Raw genomic sequence first — 21,279 nt, forward strand, 5'->3', positions numbered from 1 at the left:
ATTTACTGTAATTCAATGACTAATATTTAAGCTAAATAGATAAAATAAGTACTTCAAATTTTTTAGGGTAACGTATTAGGTTATTGGATTATCATGCACATGCATGTAGGTTGTACATGGTCATACAGCTGAGCTACATATTGGTCCAGTGAAATATATTCCCAACTTTTGCCTTTTGTGGAAGACTCTTTATTTTGTCTTTCAGACCATTCCCTTCAGTTTGAATGAAATGTTACAGCACGATATTTCTGTTTTCTTTTTCTGTTTATCAACAGCCTAGATCTCTGGCCAGCTGGCCATTCATGAAAGTACTGATTGGTATCACTTTTCATGCTGTAGAGACTGAGTAACCTGAGTGACATCTGTCACATAGTTAATCACCTTATAAAATGTACAAAAATGAAAACGTATTTCATATACTAATGCTAAAAGTAGTTATTACTACTTTTTCCTGAACACAATTTATCATTAATGTTTTCTGCTTGTACAGCTCAATATAATTATTAGTGCATGTTATCAAGACAGTTTGTACCATTTCTCTGTGTAATTTGCATGATAGAATTTCATTATATGTCCCTTTTCCTCCTTGTGCTTCAAGGCATTTCAAATGGTGGCTGTGTCACTTGCATATGATGGAAATGTGAATTTACTCAACCAACCCAATATTTGGAATAACTCTGAAAAGGCTTTGAAGAGCACCTAAAATTTTCCCCTCTTTCTCTACTGCCTTCTTCCCAAGAATGGCCAGCCACTTAGTACAGAGCTAGGAGTTGCTTTTGAATGAAGACTTTTAAGACCAGCAAGCTGCTATTCTTAGAGAAATGATCTTAGGAATGCCATTGCCTGGATGTCATGAGAAACACTATTACCCTTTCTTCCTTCAGTAATAAACAGAAACTGCTTTTAGCAATGTGATAGATAGGGGCTCACCAACTTGAGCAAACCTTCAGTGTCACTCAAGTACAGTGGCCTGTATTATGCTTTCCTATTAGGCTTCAAGGATTTCAGCAAATGCTGGCTTGGTGGCTTGGTTTTGGTTTGTTTTTTTGTTCTTGTTTTGGTTTTTTTTGGCCATACAGAGAACTATATGTTGAGTTCACAGGGAAAGAAATGCCTACTATCAATACAGTGATGACAGTTTGTTCATGGATGGTGCACATCCCTATACAGTAGAAAACTCAAAGTCCCTGTTGACTTTAAGGAGGATGTCGCAAAAAGAAAAAAGAAAGTTTCGATAGGTGTCCATGTGATATGGTCCTTAGGCCATCTCTTTCCACTGTTCTGCTCCAAAAAGTCTGTCATTTTGAGGCAGAACAGTGAGGATTTTGTGTGTCTGGTATGACATATGAATGTGTGCAGGAAGGGGAGAAAAGGAGCCCAGGGTATCAAAAGGGTCGTTCGTATAGCTTTGGAGAGAACTCTCTTGTTGCCAAGATTTAGATCCCAACAATGAACTGCAACACTCTGCTTATATCCATAAGAAATAATCAGTTACTAATTGTGATATGTACTCTTCTCCATTTTCTTGTCAAAACAGAATGAATTGCATGTTTGCACTATTCCTTTATCTTATTGTAGCTCTTTCAGGACTCAAAAAGTGATGTGGTTTTTTGTTTCTTTTTCCTTTGCTTAGGGAATGCTGATGGAGAGCTAATAGCCAGACTTTGTGGTCAGGCTGCACCATCTGTGCCACTAGTTATAGCTGCCCCCCAGGTCTGGGTACACTTTGTCAGTGATGCAAACACAGAAGATAAAGGATTCTCGGCCCATTATACGTTTGAAGGTAAATGGCTCAATAGACTGCTGCCTTGGCTGACTGAGGCACTTCTGGGGGATGCTGCCAGTCATTTGGTGATATGGGGAATAGTCATGATGGGATCAACTCTCAACGAGGTCCTCAAAAGTTGCACAGTTCTAGCCACTATTTATATCTTCCAAAGCAAGCATGTGCTAGCAGTGGAACTCTTGGATTTTCTGCCTCACAGTTGGCATTCCCCAAACCACGTCTGAGATTTTGCAACACTCAGAGCAGCTGGTTGCTCTTGGGAATGGGGATGTAACAGGTAATAGCAGCCAAGTTTGACTTACTTCAGATAGGTCTCTGGAGTGCTAGCAGAGCTGAAATGGATTCTGCTGCTTGAACCTTTGCACTCATTTTGAAATCTACTTGAAGCCATATCAGTGCAAATTACACCACTTTGCCATTTGTGTGCCAGAACAACTACTCTTCCTGTCACAGCTGAATTCAGCCTTGGGGCTTATCTAGACTCATCAGAAACTTTTTTACTTCATTATGTTGGTCCAAGGATGGCACTGCTTTGCTTAAGAGTGAGATAAACAAATGTACGATAAGGTGGAAGAGGCAGATGTGTCAGCTGGCAAAGGTTTTGCAGAGTTATATTAAGCATCAGAATAAATGCAAAGTTTCAAGGTCATTGCATTCTTTTACTCAGTACTCAATGACTAAGATTTTAAAACTTGGAATTTCCCAGATAAATTGTTCACCTTTAACTCCATCAGCACATCTTAAATATATTTTATTGCTATTACAAGCTGAATAACCTTCCACCTATTTGATTATAGTGTTGTGTTCTGAAAATGCATTGAAATGTTACTTTTTTTCCTGCAGCCTGTGGTGGTGTACAGTCAGGTGAAGGGGGAGTCATCTCAAGCCCTAACTACCCAGAGCCTTACAGCCGTCTGAGTCGCTGCTCCTGGGTGTTGGAAGCCCCTGAAGGTGAAACCATCACTGTGAGTAACTTGTCACAATTGTATACACAGCAGGCAGTGTGAGAAGTACCTTCTGAGTTTTGAGGAACAGATTTGAGACAGTTTGGAAGATCAGAAATGTGGAATAATTAAATATCTTCCCATTGATTTTAACTAAAAGAGGGAATGAATATAACACAACAAAACGTTTGAAAATTGCCCTTTCTGAAAAACAGAAAGGATCCTTGAATTACTTGACCTCAAAACATAGCACTGACTTCTCCTTTAAACAATGACTTGCTATGTTTACAAAACTGAAATAACTCATTTTATTAGATGTTCATGGATATTCTCACTATCATGAGAATAAACATGAGGCTGAAGGAAAGTTCAGGAAAGTTTTCTTCTCTGCAGGAAAGTTTCAAGCCACTACAAAGTTACTTTTGTGTCTTACTGGTTAGTCTGGAACACAATATGATTTCTGGTACAAATTACATCAATGAAATGTTGCTCCAATTTCCCAATAAGTATTAGAAGTCTGCCTGAGGTGCTACTTTCTTGAGTCAAACTCCTGACAGACCAATTTGAGCACCTTTATGACCAAGCAGTACAAAACTTAATTCACTGAATAGTCCTAATTCTTCTGGTACTCGATATTCTGACCACTGCTTATGTACTTATTTCAGGGAATACAGGATTATTTTAGTAGAACACAAGATTTCTATTTAATCCACAAACTAGTTTAAAGCAGAACTAATTTTAATCAGATGAAAGCAGATTTCTGTTTTGAAAGGACTGAGTAGCAGCATGCTCAGTGAAGGCAGAATAATTTTTTCCAGTATAAGCTGCCAGTTTCAGTTACTGGCAAAGTTCTGAATTTAAACTATTACAGCTAAATTCGTATTTAGTCTTAGACAGGTTCTTTTGGAAGTGAAGACACACAAAAGGTACAGGAAAAAATCCTGTATGTTTGCTAAACTTTTCTACAAAGATTCTGCTCCTGAAACTTACCTAAAACAATCCCAAAACTGATGGAAACAAGGCCAGGCAGTTACTAGTGTACATCAATATTTTGGCATCAACAAATGCTGAAGTCTACAGAACCAGCAATCTAAGTGTTTGAACTGGAGATCCCAGGTGTGAGCCTATCTCTCCAAGGACAAATGGCACTGGTGTGGGAGGGAGACAGGGTCAGGAGCTGCCCAGTCTGTTTATGTGATACATCCAGGCCCATGGGAACGAACCACAGAACTGTTTCTGTTTTGGTGGAAACAAACATTATTTTTAGCAACTGTTAGTCTATTGATTCAAAATAATAGGAAGAAAAAAATATCCAAGGCCTTCTGCTTGCATAGCTAGTTATATTTCATGAGCAGAAACTTTGTGTGCAGGAAAGTGGTTCAACACCTGTACATACTCAGCACTGTTTTGAAGCACATACTTAGTTTCAAAATGTGGTTAAGACAAAATGATGCCAGGTTTGAATCTATTAATTCCTCTTCCACTTCTGCCTTCAAGTTAAGTAGCTGCTGCTACTTATAGTGGCAAGATTCCAATCAATAGTTGCAGGAAGGCATCATGAAGTGAGGGTCAGATTTCTGAGTGTACCCAGAACTCATTGTGCCACGATGGCTACAGGATCTGTCTGGAATTGCTTTATACCCTCCCCGAGAGTGACTGGTTTTAGCACCTGAATGTCACCTTTGTGTATTGCAGCTTACTTTTACAGCCTTCCACATTGAAAACCATCCAGTTTGTAAGTGGGATTCTGTTACTATCCTGAATGGTGGCTCTGCAGGGTCTCCTGTCATAGGGAGGTATTGTGGAAATAACTCACCTGGGACTATTCGCTCTGGCTCCAACAAGCTGGTCATCATCTTTAATTCTGATCACTCCATTCAAGGAGGTGGCTTTTATGCAACATGGACAGCAGAATCTTTAGGTAAGTTTGCATTAAAGAACAAAAGAAAGGCATGCCATCATCTTCAGGATCCTTGAAAGAAGCCAGTACTAAAAAAATTAAGTATTTATCCAGTGCTTTCTGATCATACACAATGAATTCAAATTTGGATTGATTTTGTACTTTTTAAACCTCCTACTGGCAGTTTCTTGATGGCTGTAAATTGAAACCATCACCATTACCCTCCCAGCAGTGGTATCTATTGTCAAGGACTATGAGACATTTCACTTCATGAATAACAATTGTTCCACAGTTTGATTTGGTTTAAACACTTAAAACTAGGAAGAAGTGAGTTCCAAAACAGAGAGGCAGACAGAACATCTCAAAGAGCACATGTGACAGCAGCCTAGAACTCTTGCACTGTGATGGAGATGTTGGTACACTTCTGAAGATGGTATACACACAGGATTGAATGGCACATTTCTCAAAGCTACCTTCCTTCTCTTGAAATTATCATCACTCTGTAGCTCACCATTTGTGCAGTTTACTTCAGGAAGTCATTAAAAGACTAAAGGTAGATGTGGCAGATGGTGGCAGGGCAGAAATTGCAGCTGACAGAAATGCCAGCTCAGTACAGATCTGGCATGTGCTTCCTAGTGTCACCTCCAGCTGCAAACCTTCTGGCTGATCCTATCTTTCTGTCCACTAATGATGCAGCTGCATTCACACAGTTAGTTGATGGAGTGTCATCTTAAATATATCAATAGTCTGTGCTTGCATGAATATACACTGTCATTTTAGCAAGGTTTTGACACTGTTCCCTGAGATTTCATGCACAATGAAGCCCACTCTTCAATGGTGTAGTAGACATTAGCCTACATGTGCCATGTGCATAGGCAGTGCTCTCTCTTTTTCATTTATATATATATCTAGTTTACTTTCTTCAACTTTCTTCTCATTTGTTCACTGAGAATTTCCAGGTCTGCATTCTGTATTGTGACCAAAACTTGGCTTCACATCCTTCTAAACACAATTGCCATTTCTAACAGATAAGAATGAAAGATAAAATCTTCCTATTAAAGCTATTCTATATTTTTTAAATTAAGAGGAAAAAACTAGGATGTTACAAAACTTTTTTTGCCCTTTATTCACCCTTTTACTACACTGTATCTGAAATAATAGTACTGTACTCATAGCCCTAATAAATTATTCTTGGCATGGTATTTGCAAATATGTTTCAAATTAACTAAACTTATTCTGTGTAAAATCATGAGCTGCCACAGAGCCATGACCAGCTATTGCCTTTATAAATGAATCTGTTAGCAATTTTTGAAGGCATGTTTTTCAGCCCATCCCATAATTCCACTGAAATCCGCAGGACTGCCTAGGCGGGGGAGGTCACCATTTTGCCCTGGGTAAACGGATGTAGCTTGAACAGATTCACATGTGGAACTGCAATATTTGCATGTTGCAGAGTGAGAAGAAAAAGGACACACCAGTAGGCTGGGTTTTGTCCCTAGAGTGCTTTTCTGAATGTCTCTCTGTCACAATGGGCATGCTATGGGGTGTGGGGAACCTGCAGTCTCAGATGCACTCCTGACCCCTGCACTCTTCCAAAGCAATATTCACTTCAAATTGCCAGGAGTTTATAGATGGACCTTGTAAAAGGCTATGAAGGGGCAAGAATGAGCTTGTGGAGAATATAAAGTGAAATACAAAGAGATACCTCTAGGGTGTAACTACCTCCTGCTGCAGGGGTAGGAGAAAGAAAATCAGGAGGGGTAAATGAAGTTGGCAGTGAGTATCAGGACTTTCCTCTCTCACTTTTGCAGCCACAGAAGCAAACAACCATTCAAAGCTTAACACAACACCACTCAAAATATTTAAACATTTCTCCCATCTGTTGCTATTTTTTCCAGGCTGTGGTGGAATCATTCACTCAGATAATGGTACAATCAAGTCCCCTCATTGGCCTCAAAACTTTCCCATGAACAGCAGATGCACATGGACCATCATTACACATGAGAGCAATCACTTGGAGGTGAACTTCCACAGCAACTTCCAGATTCCAGATAGCAATGGAAGCTGCCAGACCAGCTATGTGAAGGTAAATTAATGATTTCAGATCCCTGTTTTGCATTTGTTATGATTTGAACTGTCAAGGCTCAAAATTTGGGAAATGTAAACTAAAGTCCTTGTATCATGCAGTCCATTTTCTGCATGCTTTGTGAACTGGCCTGTATACAGTTTTAATTTTCATTGGTTCTTGAGGTTCCACCTCCAGCAGGGAGGTGGAACCATCAGCCTACATGCATCCCCAGAAATGAAAAATATCAAATATGCACATATTATTTCAGAATCAGAAAATAATGAGACAATAAAGCATGAAGATAAGTTCTTTTCAATTACTCCAGTGAAGAAAAGCCTCTGAATTTTATACTATAATTCTCCCAAACTCCTTTGTAAGTACTTAGACTGTCCAGGCTGCACTTCTTTTTTTAATTCCCAGAAACAAAGATAGAAATCTGATCTTTCATATGTTGTCAAGAACCATTGTTTTCAAAGCAATAGAATAGAGTGGACACGTCTTGCATTTTTCAGTGTCATTTTTTGCTCGGGCATTTGGCATATGTTCAGTGGTTTTGTGCTCATTTTCTCCCCAGCAATACAACTCCCACTTGAAATAAAGGGCAAACATAATTTTACAACATGTAGGAAGGCTTGAGCAGCTGTACATCTGATCTATACCAACCAACTTGCAGTTGCACTCATTTTTTAAGGCTGTGAAAAAAACCCCACAGGGATTAGATTTGTCTTTTCATAACCTGCTCCAGCAATTAATTGATGCAATGTTACAATACATTTCACTAATATGAAAGTCCTAATGCTACTCAGTAAAAGTGTTTAATTTTAAATGCCTAAACTGCCCTAAATGACATAAGCAGAACTATGATGATTGGAGATTTTCTCCATAGAGGAAGATCTGAAGTTTTTGATGCCCACTTCCTTTTCCAAATGTGTAATTTAAAATATATGAAGGGTCTGAAAAGCTATAGAATGATGTAAGTTTCTTCCATTTATTCCAAGCTGAGCAGCCAAAAGAGAGTAATCCAAAATCAATAGTGACTTTGCAAAACCTTGGCCAGGCTATAGACTGTATAAATTAATCCTTTGAGCATTCATTGCCTCAAACACCTGGTCACATGAATGAGGTGATTCAAATGCTTATGTTTACAGACTCACCCTTGGCTAACCCTTTCCTCTCTAGGATGGTTGCTTGGATAAATCATAGTTTCATGTGGTTGTACTAGTTCCACTCAATTTCCTTCAAATGCATTATTTTAAAAATCAGATAGTATACATTTTTGGGTATAAACTACAGTAAAAAACTGTTCAAACTGTTCAAACACATCAACAAAAATAATTTTATTATTAGAGTAAATAATTCATTATTTAAACAGACATTTTAAATCCTGTCGATAAACACCCTGATTCAGGAAAATATTTAAATGTTAAGAAACATCAAACATTTATACCTATGTTTCATTTTACATGTGTCTTGAAATTCAGCACTTAAATGTGAACCTCAGGCACATATTTAAGTAAATACCTGAAGAGGATTTCCCTTAAATATATACCTAAACTTGCATGTGTTTTTTAGGATGCATGGTTTGATTGAGCTCAAATTGTTATTGATACAATTGAAGTAATACTTTTAACATCATTTTTTTCCTTATTAGAAAGAGTTATTATAGTAACTCTTTACTTTATTTGATACTTGTCATTGAAAAAGTGAATGCAAAATAAATTTAAAAACAATATTAGCAACACTAGGAATTATCTGATGCTGATGTATTAACCTAGCATGACAGCTTTGATTTTTATTTGCTGAATAACATAAGGATTACCTGTAAGAATTACTTGTATACACAGATATGCATATTCATAGGTTGTATGGAGTTAAGTAAGCAGAGATAAAATGGGAGTAGGTAATGATATGCATAAAATGTTTTTCTCTTGTCCCTGGACCTGATCTATGTTTGCTCTGTTACCAGCGAGGGTTCAAGCATATGACCTCCAGATGCCCTTCAGAGGTTCCTGGCAGCCTAACTTCTTCACTGTGACTCACTCCTTGGAGAAACCTTTTTGTCTCCACTGACTGTAGTAATTAACTCCAATTTAGAACTCTTAGATTCACTGTGAGATGAATCCTACCCTTATTCTATGGAAAGAAAAACTGCATATGTAATTCCTGTTGGCTTCCCACAAACTGCTTAGACTTTGAAAGCACTAAACCATTTCCAATCTGTCCTTGCCAGGTGTGGAGAGGAAATAATGAAGAAGCAGCAGCTTTGTTAGCCACAGGATGTGGAAGTTCAGCTCCTGATCCTGTTGTTGCTCCAAACAACGTGATAACTACAGTATTTCAGTCTCAGGATGCTCCTGCTCCAGGTTTCTCTGCATCTTTCACAAGCAGTAAGTAATATCAAAGCCAGATGGCTGCTTAATCAGTCCATTTGGGATCACTTTGACCTCTGTGTAGCAATTCAGAGCCCAGTCCAACAAGGCATTGAAGCTTCTGCCCAGATGTGTAAATCAAGAGTTTCCATACTGAGTGCAATGAACTCAAGTGTCAGACTTGCCTAAGATGCAGCTCTAATTTTGTAGTTATTCTCAGCCACCTTTGCCTTTTCAGTGTGCTGGAAAGAATAAATAGGCTTTAAATTTTAAAAATTCATAGTTAAACTGCATGGAATCTAATGCTTTCATTTTCTTAAAAGACATTTGTTTAACCATGGTACGTGCTTTGTGATGGTCAAACCCACCAGAAGCAGAGAAGATACTGCTCAGCTGCTGTTGGTTGCTTGGGTTTTTTGTAGGATTCTGCCTAAGGAAATCACTTGCCCTTCATGGCATTCAGATGAAAACAGCAAGAAACTAAGTGTTTTGAGGGAAACACCATTGAAGCATTCAGAATTCTGAATTGAAACCACTTTTGTTTTTATAATGTTTGCCCTAACATAGGCACAATCTCGGTGGAGACAGTCACAGGCTTCATATGCCTGTTCCTAATCTTCTACCAGCATTTCACTGTGCACTGCATTCTTTTAAGCTTTTGTCTTAAAAAAGAAAAACAAAGGCCATGAAAGTCATTAGTATCCAAAGGAACTCCATGAAAATAAACTGTTTTGTGTGCTTGAAAACTTCTGGATAGTAAGCTTTTCCTGCCTCTGCATACAGCAAAGCAATGCAGAGGTGGCCTTACATCCTTGCATTTTCCTGGAAGTCAGGCATGAAACAAGAATGGCACCACTTACACTAATGTGGGCATTTTCAAATAAGGCTCCTGTGCCCCAGTAATGCCCCCTCCAGTTCAGACACATTTGAATGTTCTAAGGGATTTTGAAATGTGCAGACTCCACACCCACAGGAGCAGCAGTGCTGTGTCCTCCTGGTCAGGGCTGTGGGCCCATGGGCTGCTTTTACACAAGAGTGTGACACTAGGTGGGACAGCCCTATGCTTCCCAAAATCGCTGCTCTGGCTATGTGTAAGATCTGCCTTTGCCATCATGGTATGTGATACTCTCCCTGATTTTTTCACCATGAGAGATGAGGTCCTTGTGTGCATTATTGGGTTTTTTACTGCAAACCCAGAGTAGTATTGTCACCAGATTTATAACTGTGCTTTATTTATTTGTTTGCAGGATGTGGAGTAAATTTCACCGGCCCTGAAGGTCGTATTGTCTCTCCAAACTACCCTAGTCAGTATGGTAACAACCTGAACTGCAACTATATTATTGATCAGGGACCACAGTCACTGGTGATCCTAGAATTTGAGTCTTTTGACTTGGAAGGTAACTGGTTCTTCATAATTTCAGTATGCATTATGAAGTGTAATTTCTTACTTGAAAACATGCAAGTCTTCTGTAATTGATGGTGTAAGTTGCTGGCCCATTCTGAAAATCTTTTACAGATGAACTTTTATAGTTTTCAGAGTTAGGTTTTGAGTCACTGAAGTCTTCCAGAAGAATGAAGAGAGATTTCATCTGTTGAATATCTTGCAGCAATGATTTTGGGAATTTATCAGATTGTTGGAATATAAAAGTGATTGTGGCTAATCTGGGTCTTTGTTCCTGCCTTTTTGTTTGTTTGCTTTTTTGTTTCTTTTTTTGCCATTGAGTCTTACAATCTTTTTGATCTTAACCCGCTGTTTTGCTTTTCAGTGCATCTGTTTCTTAACTTATAAATATACTCGAATGTTTTACAAGGATGTAAGAATACAGAAATATGAAATTAGGTGAAAGACTACAGCAAGGTGAAATGCATAAGTGATTACCCTATACATACCAGTAACAAAAGTCCCTCTTGTGATTATCAAATTTGGCAGCATTTAGCCAAGACATAACAAGTACAGTATCCTGATCACATTAGTGTGAGTGGTAAAGCTTTCTCAGCCTTGGTAAGATCATATTTTTATGTGTGGATAAGCCATGATAACACAGAGGCATCCATATGTCCAAACTACTTGAGTGGCATCACATATTTTGAGGCCATCTTACGCTGGTTCCCGTGAGGTGACCAGTCAAAGAGATATGGAGTAATTTGATACTAAGTTGGGTTGTGTGATTTGTATTTTTCTTCAGACTCAACAATAAAAACAGAAAACAGTATTTTCTTTTTAAGTTTCCAGACTATTTTGAATTCAAAAGTATTCTGATTCAGACTTAAGTTTGAGATAAAAATTTGTTTTGACTATGATTTTATCTGAAATATTTTTTTCATCACCTAATAAAAACCACTGCTTTAAGAATTTTTAAAAATAAAATACAAACCACAGAAATTATGTAATTTCTTCACATAGAAGACACTGTTATTCAGCAAAGACACTAAATATTATGCTGAATCAGATTGTGCCAATTTTGACAACTTTTTGAGTACATTTACTCATCTGCATTCTGTCTGTGCATTCAGTTAATTTATAAATGGATCCAAGCTTTTATTATCAAGAGGGTTAAAGCAGAGAGGCAAGTGACACAGACATATTAATAAACATAGATCTAAATAAATACTAAAAATATTCACACGAAAAAGCTTAGTCACACGAAAGAGCTGTGGATATGAGCTAATGGACATCTGGTTAGCAAAGAGGAAGTAGGACACTCTCCAGCAGCTGGTTACTAATCTTTTTCACAAAATCTTAAAATACAGCCCTGCAGTAATGAAAAATCACCTGGGTTTAAACTGTAAAGAAGATTGAAACCACCATCTTGAAAACTATTATTGCAGAAATGAAAAATTATTCAGCAGCCACACTGAATATATTTAGCACATATCTAGCATTAAGGGTTTCTAGTGTGAGCTCCATTAGTTCTTTTGCAAAGGCAGGACAATATTTGGCAGTATCTGTTAGAAACATTTCTAGCTCTTCCATATGCAAGGAACCATACTTAGATTGCTGCTAAGAGTGGCCTTTAATATTGTGACCATGATATTACAGATGTTCTAGACTGGGTTTTAAAGCTTAGCTGCATGTCTAATTAACATAATTTATTAACTATTTGACTTCTCAAAAGAAATCTAATTTTTTCCATAGTTTTTGTTAAAGAAATGAAATATTTAAGATAATGCATGTAAAGGATGCATATCTCATTGACTTTAACAGGTTGAGATATCTTTTCCAGAAAATTAGAAGATAAAAGTTAATAGTCTATAGTGCAGTGACACAGTGCTACAAAATGCAATGACTTAATGGGTTAGTCACAGATCTCTGCCTCTGAAAACATAATAGTAGCTGTGATGAGAAGCCTCTTCTGATTTTAAAGAATGACTGAGGCTGGAAACCCACAGTAGTGATATGGCATGAGTACCAGGAACCAAATGAACATGACATGCATGTACTACCTATTAAATATGTATTAAGCACTAAATATAGCAATAAGCAGAGCAAGAGAGAACTTGGGAAAACTGCATTTGTTTCAAAATTTAATCTAAACTCTCTGCTTCTTGGTAGGCAGAACAATTTTAATCTCCCTTTGAGCCCCTGAAAATCTACTTCTAATTTAGACATTCACCCAGATTTATCTCCTAGCGGTGGAGATAAACTCAGAACCAACTATATTGTGCAGGTGGAGTGAATTACTTTCTGGAAATTTCTCTCACTCTCTTTACCTATTGCCTATTGCAGGAAGCCATAAACAATAGCTTACACAAAATACTTGAGGTCTGGGCAGGAAAACAGAGGCAAGATGAGCCCCATGAATGGAGCTTGGCTTAGCTTCTGTGATTTCCTCGCAGTGTTCAGGATGTTTATTCCTGTGCCAAATTGAAAATGGTCATAGGACCTCTCTTTTGATTTGCCAGTTTCAGGAAGTTGCATAAGCTGCCATGTGCTTCTTGTACTACCACTTGCATTGTGGTGTTTGGTTACTTTATAGAGAACCAAACAAATAAGGGTGAGTTTGTTATCCCAGCCCAGCTTCTGCAGTGATAAATGTCTTCCATATGCCCTCCCTCCTTGGATCAAAAGTCTACAAAAATCTACAGAAAAGTAGATTTAGTCTACAAAAGTCTACAGAATTAATAAAAACCCCTTATTTCTTGTTGGACTAAGAAGTAATTAATTTGGACAATTTACCCAAGTAATTTGGACTTCCTTGTTGGACTAAGAAGTAATTAATCACATTCAATTTCTTGTCCAATACAATAGTGCAATATTTAGTGCAATACAACACATTAGGTTTATTCAGATGAACATCCTGACAAATTCTCTTTTAGGACAGCTACAGTAGTGTATTATTAAGTGGCTGTAATACTCTTAAAGTGTGAGTATAACACACAATAAAGTCTGAGTCCCAAATAATGGGAGAATAGGGAAAATGGATGCAGGCTTCCTGCAGTATCTGCTTTTAGAATTCTGTAATATTTATATTCTGTCCATACAAGACAACTGCTTTCTGTTTATACCACATTGATATAAAATGCTTTAATAACTTGTTTATTTCTCCTTTTTAAAAAAAACATGTCTGCAATTTTGCAATCTGGGATAGGGTCACAGCTTTGTTTTGGAGTCTGCTCTATCTGCTTTCTCAACTGTTACTAGGCAATTCAGAAAATAGATAAATTTAGCAATAGAGCATTTTGAAATAGAATATATATGAGAAAGAATTTTAATTCCTTGCTTTCAAAACAATATCTTGTGCTACAGAGCTGGTTGATATATTGCACAGTGATATGTTTCTAGGTAATACTTCTACTTCAGTAATTCCTAGTTGTATTGCCATTTATATCAGAAACTGCTATTGGGAAAAAAAGCCTTATAATTTTAAACAAAAAGACAGGTTCTGCCTCAATACTAAATGAAACAGAATCTATGGCTAAAGACAGAGAGATAGAAAGAGAACATTGATATTAGGGATCAGATGGTCAGGGGCCCAGATTTGATCAAGGTTTTTGTGCTGGCATCATATCAAACAAATGATTTTATGGACAATAATGAGACTGGACAGAAATTTCTGCAAAGTGGAAAGGAGACAACACAAAGGCATATTTCAAAATGTAATGTAAGGACAACTGAAGCTCTTATCATGTGAACTTTGGGTCAATGTATCAATGCTGAATGGTGCCAAGAAATGATAAATAGAGCACAGATAGATAACAAAGGGCCTTGAAAGCAAATGCATGCAGCAGTTCAAAGAAACAGGGATATGTTCATAATGTCAGGCCAAAGAAATGATCTCTCCAGAAGTATTTGGAAGAAATATTGTCAAGGCTAGAGGAATGAATGGAAGGATGGGAAAGAGTTTATCTTAAAGATAGTAACTGGAAAATTATGGGGTGACTAACGCAGAGAGAGCAGTTGCATCCGTCCTCGCAAATGAGATTACACAGAGCTAATGTGGAGATAAGGAGGGCAAGACAGAAGATTTTTCATTGAATCCTCATGGATGAATCAGAACAGAGGATACAGTAATACCAGGAGGATGAGCAAAAGCTCTTAGTAGACAAAGTTTTATGAAGAAAAACAGTGCTGACTATGTGGAAAGTGCCTGTCAGCTCAAAGAGGATGTTGGTCTGACATCTGGCTAGGAACAGACCTCTGGAGACTCATGAAAGCAATTTCATTGTAGTGTAAGGGACAGAAACTGGTCTAGAAAAGATCTAAGATTATGTGATTAGAGGAAATAAAACCACAGAGAAGAATTGTGGATGATATGCTGAGTACGTGTAGAGGCTGAAAGTATGATATGAGGAGAATCTGAATCTGGGGAATATTTACAGAATAATCTATTTAGATTGGTGAGAAATTAAAAAAAGTGTAAACAAGAGAATGAAGTACAGGATTGAGATCAAACAATAACTAGTCTTGCCAGAATTTATGAGTCATAAATCATATTCACCCAAATAATAAGAATTCAAAACTAGAAATTAAGACTTTTTCTCACAATCCTTTGTTAACCATCTCATTTTTTCCAAAGCAGCATTGCAAATCAACTTGTGATAAATATTAGGGACCTTGGCTTTGCTGAGAAATTAGTTCCGCTTCATGCCTTTCTCTGGTATTTTCAGAAAATTACCTAGGCTGCTTTCTTAAATTTTTCACATCTTTTAAACACTCATCTCAATTTCTTTTTGTTTTATTTGAGTTTTAAGATTTATTATTTTTAAAAATTTTATCATCTTATCAAATATTCCAAAACAGTATAGGAAATGAAGAATATTTTAAATCAATTATTTTATGAACAATGTAACCAGCTATCTGATGTGGCTGGTTGTTATCAGCTTAGTTAACTCTCACTAGAGTCAGACAAGCACCATATTCTGAATTGACATAATTGCAAAGCATGTAATGCCATATTTCTGTATTGACATAATTGCAAAGCATGTTAGCATACACTGTCTTCATTGAGACAGAAGGAATTTTTAAAATTCAGCCTCCAGAGATGATCTAAGATACATCTGACTGCTGAGATCATTCTGTTGTTCTCATGAAACAGAACTATCACTTCACTCCTACTTGTCATCCTATTCAATACGAGTTATCTTGTTTCCTGCAACAACTGGAAGCAGCTTGTTTTGACTGGACAATCTGCAGGAATAAATCTGCTACAACAGTAGGCTCAGTGTCTCTCCTGTTAGATTTAGGTAATTCCCCATTAATCCTCTGCAGTTTAAGTAACTGTCCCATTGTTGCTTACAGGTCACTAAACACAATAATTTAATAAACATGTGACAGCTCAGCTTCCAGTAAGCTTATAAATTATGAAAAAGACAAAGAAAACATCAAGTTATCCTTTAGGTATAACAACTAATGAAACTCATTTTTTGGTAGGTGTGTGCCATGTTTTTCACTGACAGCATTAATTCAGCTTTCTTGCAAAACCCACATGGCTCTCTTCTTGCTCCCACCATATATCCCTTGGTGGTGCCAGCCTGGGTACCCACAACCTCTCCCCTGCTCATGGCTCCCAGCTGGGCAGGGGTTGGTGACATGGCTCTGAGCTCCCACGGTGCTGCTGGATGGTGCTTGTAGGTCTCTCACACCCCCTGAAAGTGTGGCTTGTCCTTTGGGAACAGTCCTCTGGCACTCTTACTCAGCTATTGACCTTTTGGTCCCCTCAGTATAAGAAAGACTTTAGGCTATTAGAGAGCTTCCAAAGGAGAGCTATGAAAATAGTCAAGGGTCTAGAGGGGGAGCCACATGAGGAGCGGCTGAGATCCCTTGGTCTGTCCAGCCTGGGGGGACTGAGGGGAGACCTCAGTGCAGTTACAGCTTCATCATCAGGGGAAGCAGAGGGGCAGACACTGATCTCTGTGGTGCACAGTGACAGGAAACAGGGGAATGGCCTGAGGTTGTGTCAGGAGAGATTTAGGCTGGATATTAGGAAAAGGTTCTTTCCCCAGAGGGTGGTTGGGCACTGGCTGCCCAGGGAAGTGGTCACAGCACCAAGCCTGACAGAGATCAAGAAGTGTTTGGACGGTGCTCTCAGGCACATGGTGTGACTCTTGGAGATGGTGCTGTGCAGGACCAGGAGTTGGACTTGATGATCTGGGTGGGTCCCTTTCAACTCAGCATATTGTGTCACTCTGTGAAACTGACATGACTTTCATATTTTTGAGATCTTTCACCCTAATCAAATCTGTTTGCAAACAGTGATGTGACTAGAAAGTCCTGAAGATAGGGCAGGGAGTCAGAGAAAACAGCTCATTCCTCCAGAAACCTGATTGCAAAGGAGAAGCTTAAAACAGTGGGGAAAAAAAATAATAGAATGCTGAACTTCCTATTTCTGTGTTCCTTTTTTTCCTACTCAGCCTAATATCTGCAGTGATTTTTCCCTCCAAAATAGATTGCTTTAGAAAATCACTGCAAGATCAAATTTCCTTTTGACTTTTCCTTGAGCCGAGCTGAAGACCCTGAGTTTAGGTACTCCAAAGTTTGAGGAAAATCAGGAAGAAATAAGTCAGCTCTGAAACTTGCTGGTGTATGGACTATTTTTTGATTTTTCAAAAAATCTCACTCCAAATGGTTTAAAATTCCCTGCACTGAATGCTGAATTCTGCATTAGGGGAAAGAAATTCCAGGTAGCTAGTTGCCTGTAACAAAAAGTGCATTGCTTTTTTCTGCAGAGGACATCCATGCCTTTGTTGGGTCTTCTTACCTCTTCATAGATAGTGTTCACTCAACTGTGAACTCCCACAAATTCAAGGGGACTGGAGCCTTTTCTAGATCACAGGATGTGTTGAATGAGACAAATCTGATGTCTTACACACAAGGCCTCTTTGCCTTTTGCTCCCACAGCTTTACTGCACGTTAAAAATTGACTTTTGCTTCCTCAGCAAGTAAGGAAATCCTGAGGTCCCTGGAATGGAAAGTAATACAAAATTTCATTCTTCTCCTGAATTAGGTCTGTATAGTTGCACAGTAAATCACATATAAAACATGCTGCTAACACTTGTGCACTCTTTGTCCATGCAGCCCCATCAGTCCTGAGCAGAATTTGTCTTTATGATGGAGTGAGCATCTTCAGTGGGAAGAGCACGGCCGCTCATCGCCTCATCACTCTCTGTGGCAGGGAGCTCCCTGCCCCAGTCAGCGTCTTTGGACCCATGCTGCTCAACTTCTACACTGACTCCCACATTGTGGGCTTTGGGTTCCAGGCCAGATACAGAGCCATTGGTGAGCACACACTCTTCTGTATTGGAGATGGTAGAAATATTCTGGATAATGGTTCCGTGTAGGAAAGCTGTACCTCATTTTGGGAATCCCTCAATGGGTGTACATGGTACATTTTCCCACTCCATTTGCTCAAAAGAGTTCTCAGGACCAGGACATGGCACTGTTTGGTGTGTAGTAACACCCTGAATGATGTGTTACCTCATGATTCTCATTTCTAGGTGTTCCATGGGACCAAGTCAGGAACTGAAATATTTTCCATCTCTGTAGAAAAGAAATGCATTTTTTGGCAGGTTTTGGTTGGTTGGTTGTTCTTTGTGTTAAGGAGAAACATCACTGGTTTCTTTAACTGATTAATTTTAAAAAATTTTATCACTTACAGAAGAATGGTCTAATTCTCAGTTATACAAAAATTACATTTTAAGACATGGGAAATAGAACAGGTAAATGGACACAGCTCCCATTGTAGACCCTCTTGCAGTGCCAGGAATGAACGTAAATAAAACTTGGGATATAGATTTATTTTTCTTTTTTAATAACTATTTTCACCAAAGTGCTTTTGTCATTCACAAGAGAGCTCTTATGTTTTAAAGAGGAAATTTGAATTCAAAAAAGAAATTTCCAACTGAGTTTAGAATTTACATCTACACAAATATCGCAGAAGATTGATTTTATTTGCAAAACAGATTTTAATATTTTCTAGGTTTAACTGGTAAAGACCACTTTTATGTTTGAAAGCATTATTTTCTAACTGCAAAGAAAAGTGTGAGTTAAACTTTGGTATTTCTCTTAATGCATTCCTCATGTTCAATGCCACACCACAGAAGCATAAAGCTAAATTCTTTATGTGAAATGAATGGTCTGTTACAGATAAGAAAGAGGGACTGGCACTGAGAAATGACAATGTGCAGTTACTCATGGAAAAGACCTTCATAACTCACTCAAGTCAGTTGCTGCTATCTGACTTGTGACTTGTGACATTTGAGAAGGATAACTGGAGCTTTATTAGCTTGTTGTTGTATACAAAGCAGATTCTGCCAATTAACATTCCTCTTCCCCATAGTTGCATTGTTTGCTGCAAAAAAATGAAAAAGGCTCCCTCCTCCTAATGTAGAATAATGCCAATTCTTTACCTTCCAAACTCCTGTCCTTTATCTGCCAGCTCTCCAGGCTGCCAGCCTGAGCCATGAGGGGCTCTGCATCCAGCAGCACCCTGTATGGGACTGTCTTTGTTAAGGGGGTGGCCTGGGCAATGCCATCTGCTTTAAAACATGAAAAACTGTGTGTGGCTCACAGTTCAGAAGCTCAGAAGCTTATCAACAGGATGCAGGGAGGGAGACTTGGGGAAGCTTTTTTTTTCTCCTAAGTTTAAGATTATAAAATGAAGGCTGAAGCTAACAATGGAGATTAGAGGTTTTGTTCCCTGAAGCCCTGAAGCTGGGAACAAACATGAGCCACATCCTGGCCTCATTTGCATCCATGGTGAGAAACCCTGAGAAGCCAAGCAGTGCCTGGAGTTTAGAATTGCAGAATTTAACTTGCTTTTCAGCCAGAAAGCAAATATTTCATCCTCCAGCTCAGCCACCCCACAGTGCTGGTGAGTCCCAGCCCAGGGTGAAGTGGGGAACAGGATTAGTGATACCTGGAGACTCCTCTGTGCATTTCTGTGCAGAGCAAATGCTACAGCAATGCTCCTACTCTGACAGGGTGTTGACAGATGATGAGGCTCTGCATATATTTATTCTAGAAATGTCAGAGATAGGGTTATGAGTGCAGTTGTGGCTAATTAGAGGTTTCCATGGGGCCAGGATCTGGATGAAGGAATGTGCCCACATATCAGCTAGGTTTCTTTTGGCAATCTAGAATGAGTGCAGAGATATTCTCACTCCTGCTGCTGCATGAGGCACCCGCCCCTCCCTGCTGTTGCCTGGACCTCCTGCAGGACATTTGCAATCAGTCTCAGTCTTTTCCTGCTCAGTGGCAATGCCATTTGGTGTGGATTAGTAAGAACCTGTTACCGCAGTGCTGGTTAATCCTCCACTGCAGAGCACAGCCTGACAGACATCTCACATTTAACAGTTCTAGGCATGACAATGAACACTGCTTCACATTTATCGAGGGTCTTACTTTCCCTGCTGGTAAACTTCTGAAAGAAATATGAGAATTAGGACCAAACTAGTATTCAGACACTAATAAATTTTTTTTCTGTTTACTCCACAGCTTGTGGTGGCACTTTCAATGGCTCCAGAGGTGTTATCAGCAGTCCAGGCCATTCACATCTTGATTATCACAACAACATGAACTGCTCATACCACATCACAGTTGGAAATGGCAAAGTAGTGGCCCTGAAGTATGTAATACCAGTTTGTCATTAAGGGAACAGGGAGGCTTCTGATTCCAGTTAAAGCAGCAATTATTGACAATATTTTCTATGATTCTCCTTTTCCAAGGTCAAAGCCAAACTAAAATAAGAGATGGTTACTGAAGTCACTTTTATCAGCCTCAGGCTCCCTTCCATCTTTCTTTTTTAACTTGTTAGGTAAAAAAATCACAGTTTTAAGTTTTTTAAGTTTTAACTTTGATTACTGACGAGACTAAGAAATTGTAAAAATGCAACTCATGCTTTTTAGTTAAATTCTGTCAGCCTTTAAGAAGTTTATACAAGAAAAATAATAATACTTTTAGAAGGATAGTAATCATTTTATAGCCAAAGTAATAATATCCACCCAAAAATAGTGTATTTCTGAGTGTATGCTGTCTTGCCTAAGAGAGGGAGATTATTGCCACAAAATCTTGCCATTGAGAAATTAAAAACTGATTAATTCTTCTATCATGTGGTTGTGAATTAGGAGAACATTTCCCAGCTAAGAGGAGGACTCACTGGCCTGCACTCTGTGCCTGCATTTCTTGGGCCACTCATGTGCCCAAGGAAATTGCAGCCTGAGCAGTTGCAGGAGTGAGAGAGGGGGTGTTTGCACAGGATAGACTTCCTGCTTCATGGAAAGCTGAGGTTTGCTCACAGGTTGCCTTGCAAGAGGCCCCGTGGGTAAGGGACCCAATTTCTCTGAGCTTGTTGGCTGAAGGGTTTTGCCATGCATTTAATACTTGCTTGGTTTATTCCTGAGAGATGTGTTTGGCCTTGGTATGGCTTTGGCTGCTGCAAGTACTTGGACCTTTCCTCAAGCACTAAAAGACACATAACACAGGAAAAGAACTGAAAATGTGATACCTGAGACTCCAACTGTGTTTTACAGATTCAACAGCTTCCAGCTGGAACTATCTCCCTCCTGCTACAAAGATTATGTGACTGTGTATGATGGCTCAGATACTCATGCTCCTCTCCTTGGGAAATTCTGTGGCTCAGAATTGCCTCCAGATATTAAGAGCTCCAGTAATAACTTGTTCCTGGTGTTTATCACTGACTTCTATGGAGAAGACAGGGGATGGAAAGCATCCTTCAGAGAGGCCCTAGGTATGTGTATTATCAGACTCCTAATCT

General features: G+C 38.7%; 1 protein-coding gene across 1 annotated transcript in view; it reads left to right on the forward strand.

The window, feature by feature from the left end:
- CUBN (cubilin) overlaps positions 1 to 21,279 on the forward strand; it is a 142,990-nt gene that overhangs the window by 103,546 nt on the left and 18,165 nt on the right. Inside the window, 9 exon segments of the mRNA XM_054273929.1 lie at positions 1,634 to 1,783; positions 2,630 to 2,751; positions 4,426 to 4,651; positions 6,529 to 6,716; positions 8,929 to 9,085; positions 10,315 to 10,464; positions 17,583 to 17,783; positions 20,001 to 20,130; positions 21,035 to 21,252. Coding sequence (XP_054129904.1) covers positions 1,634 to 1,783; positions 2,630 to 2,751; positions 4,426 to 4,651; positions 6,529 to 6,716; positions 8,929 to 9,085; positions 10,315 to 10,464; positions 17,583 to 17,783; positions 20,001 to 20,130; positions 21,035 to 21,252 — 1,542 coding nt within the window.

Source organism: Melozone crissalis, unplaced genomic scaffold (genome assembly GCF_028551555.1).
Source record: "Melozone crissalis strain CALT ecotype California unplaced genomic scaffold, PUWL_Pcris_2 ptg000016l_1, whole genome shotgun sequence".
NCBI classification, from domain to species: domain Eukaryota; kingdom Metazoa; phylum Chordata; class Aves; order Passeriformes; family Passerellidae; genus Melozone; species Melozone crissalis.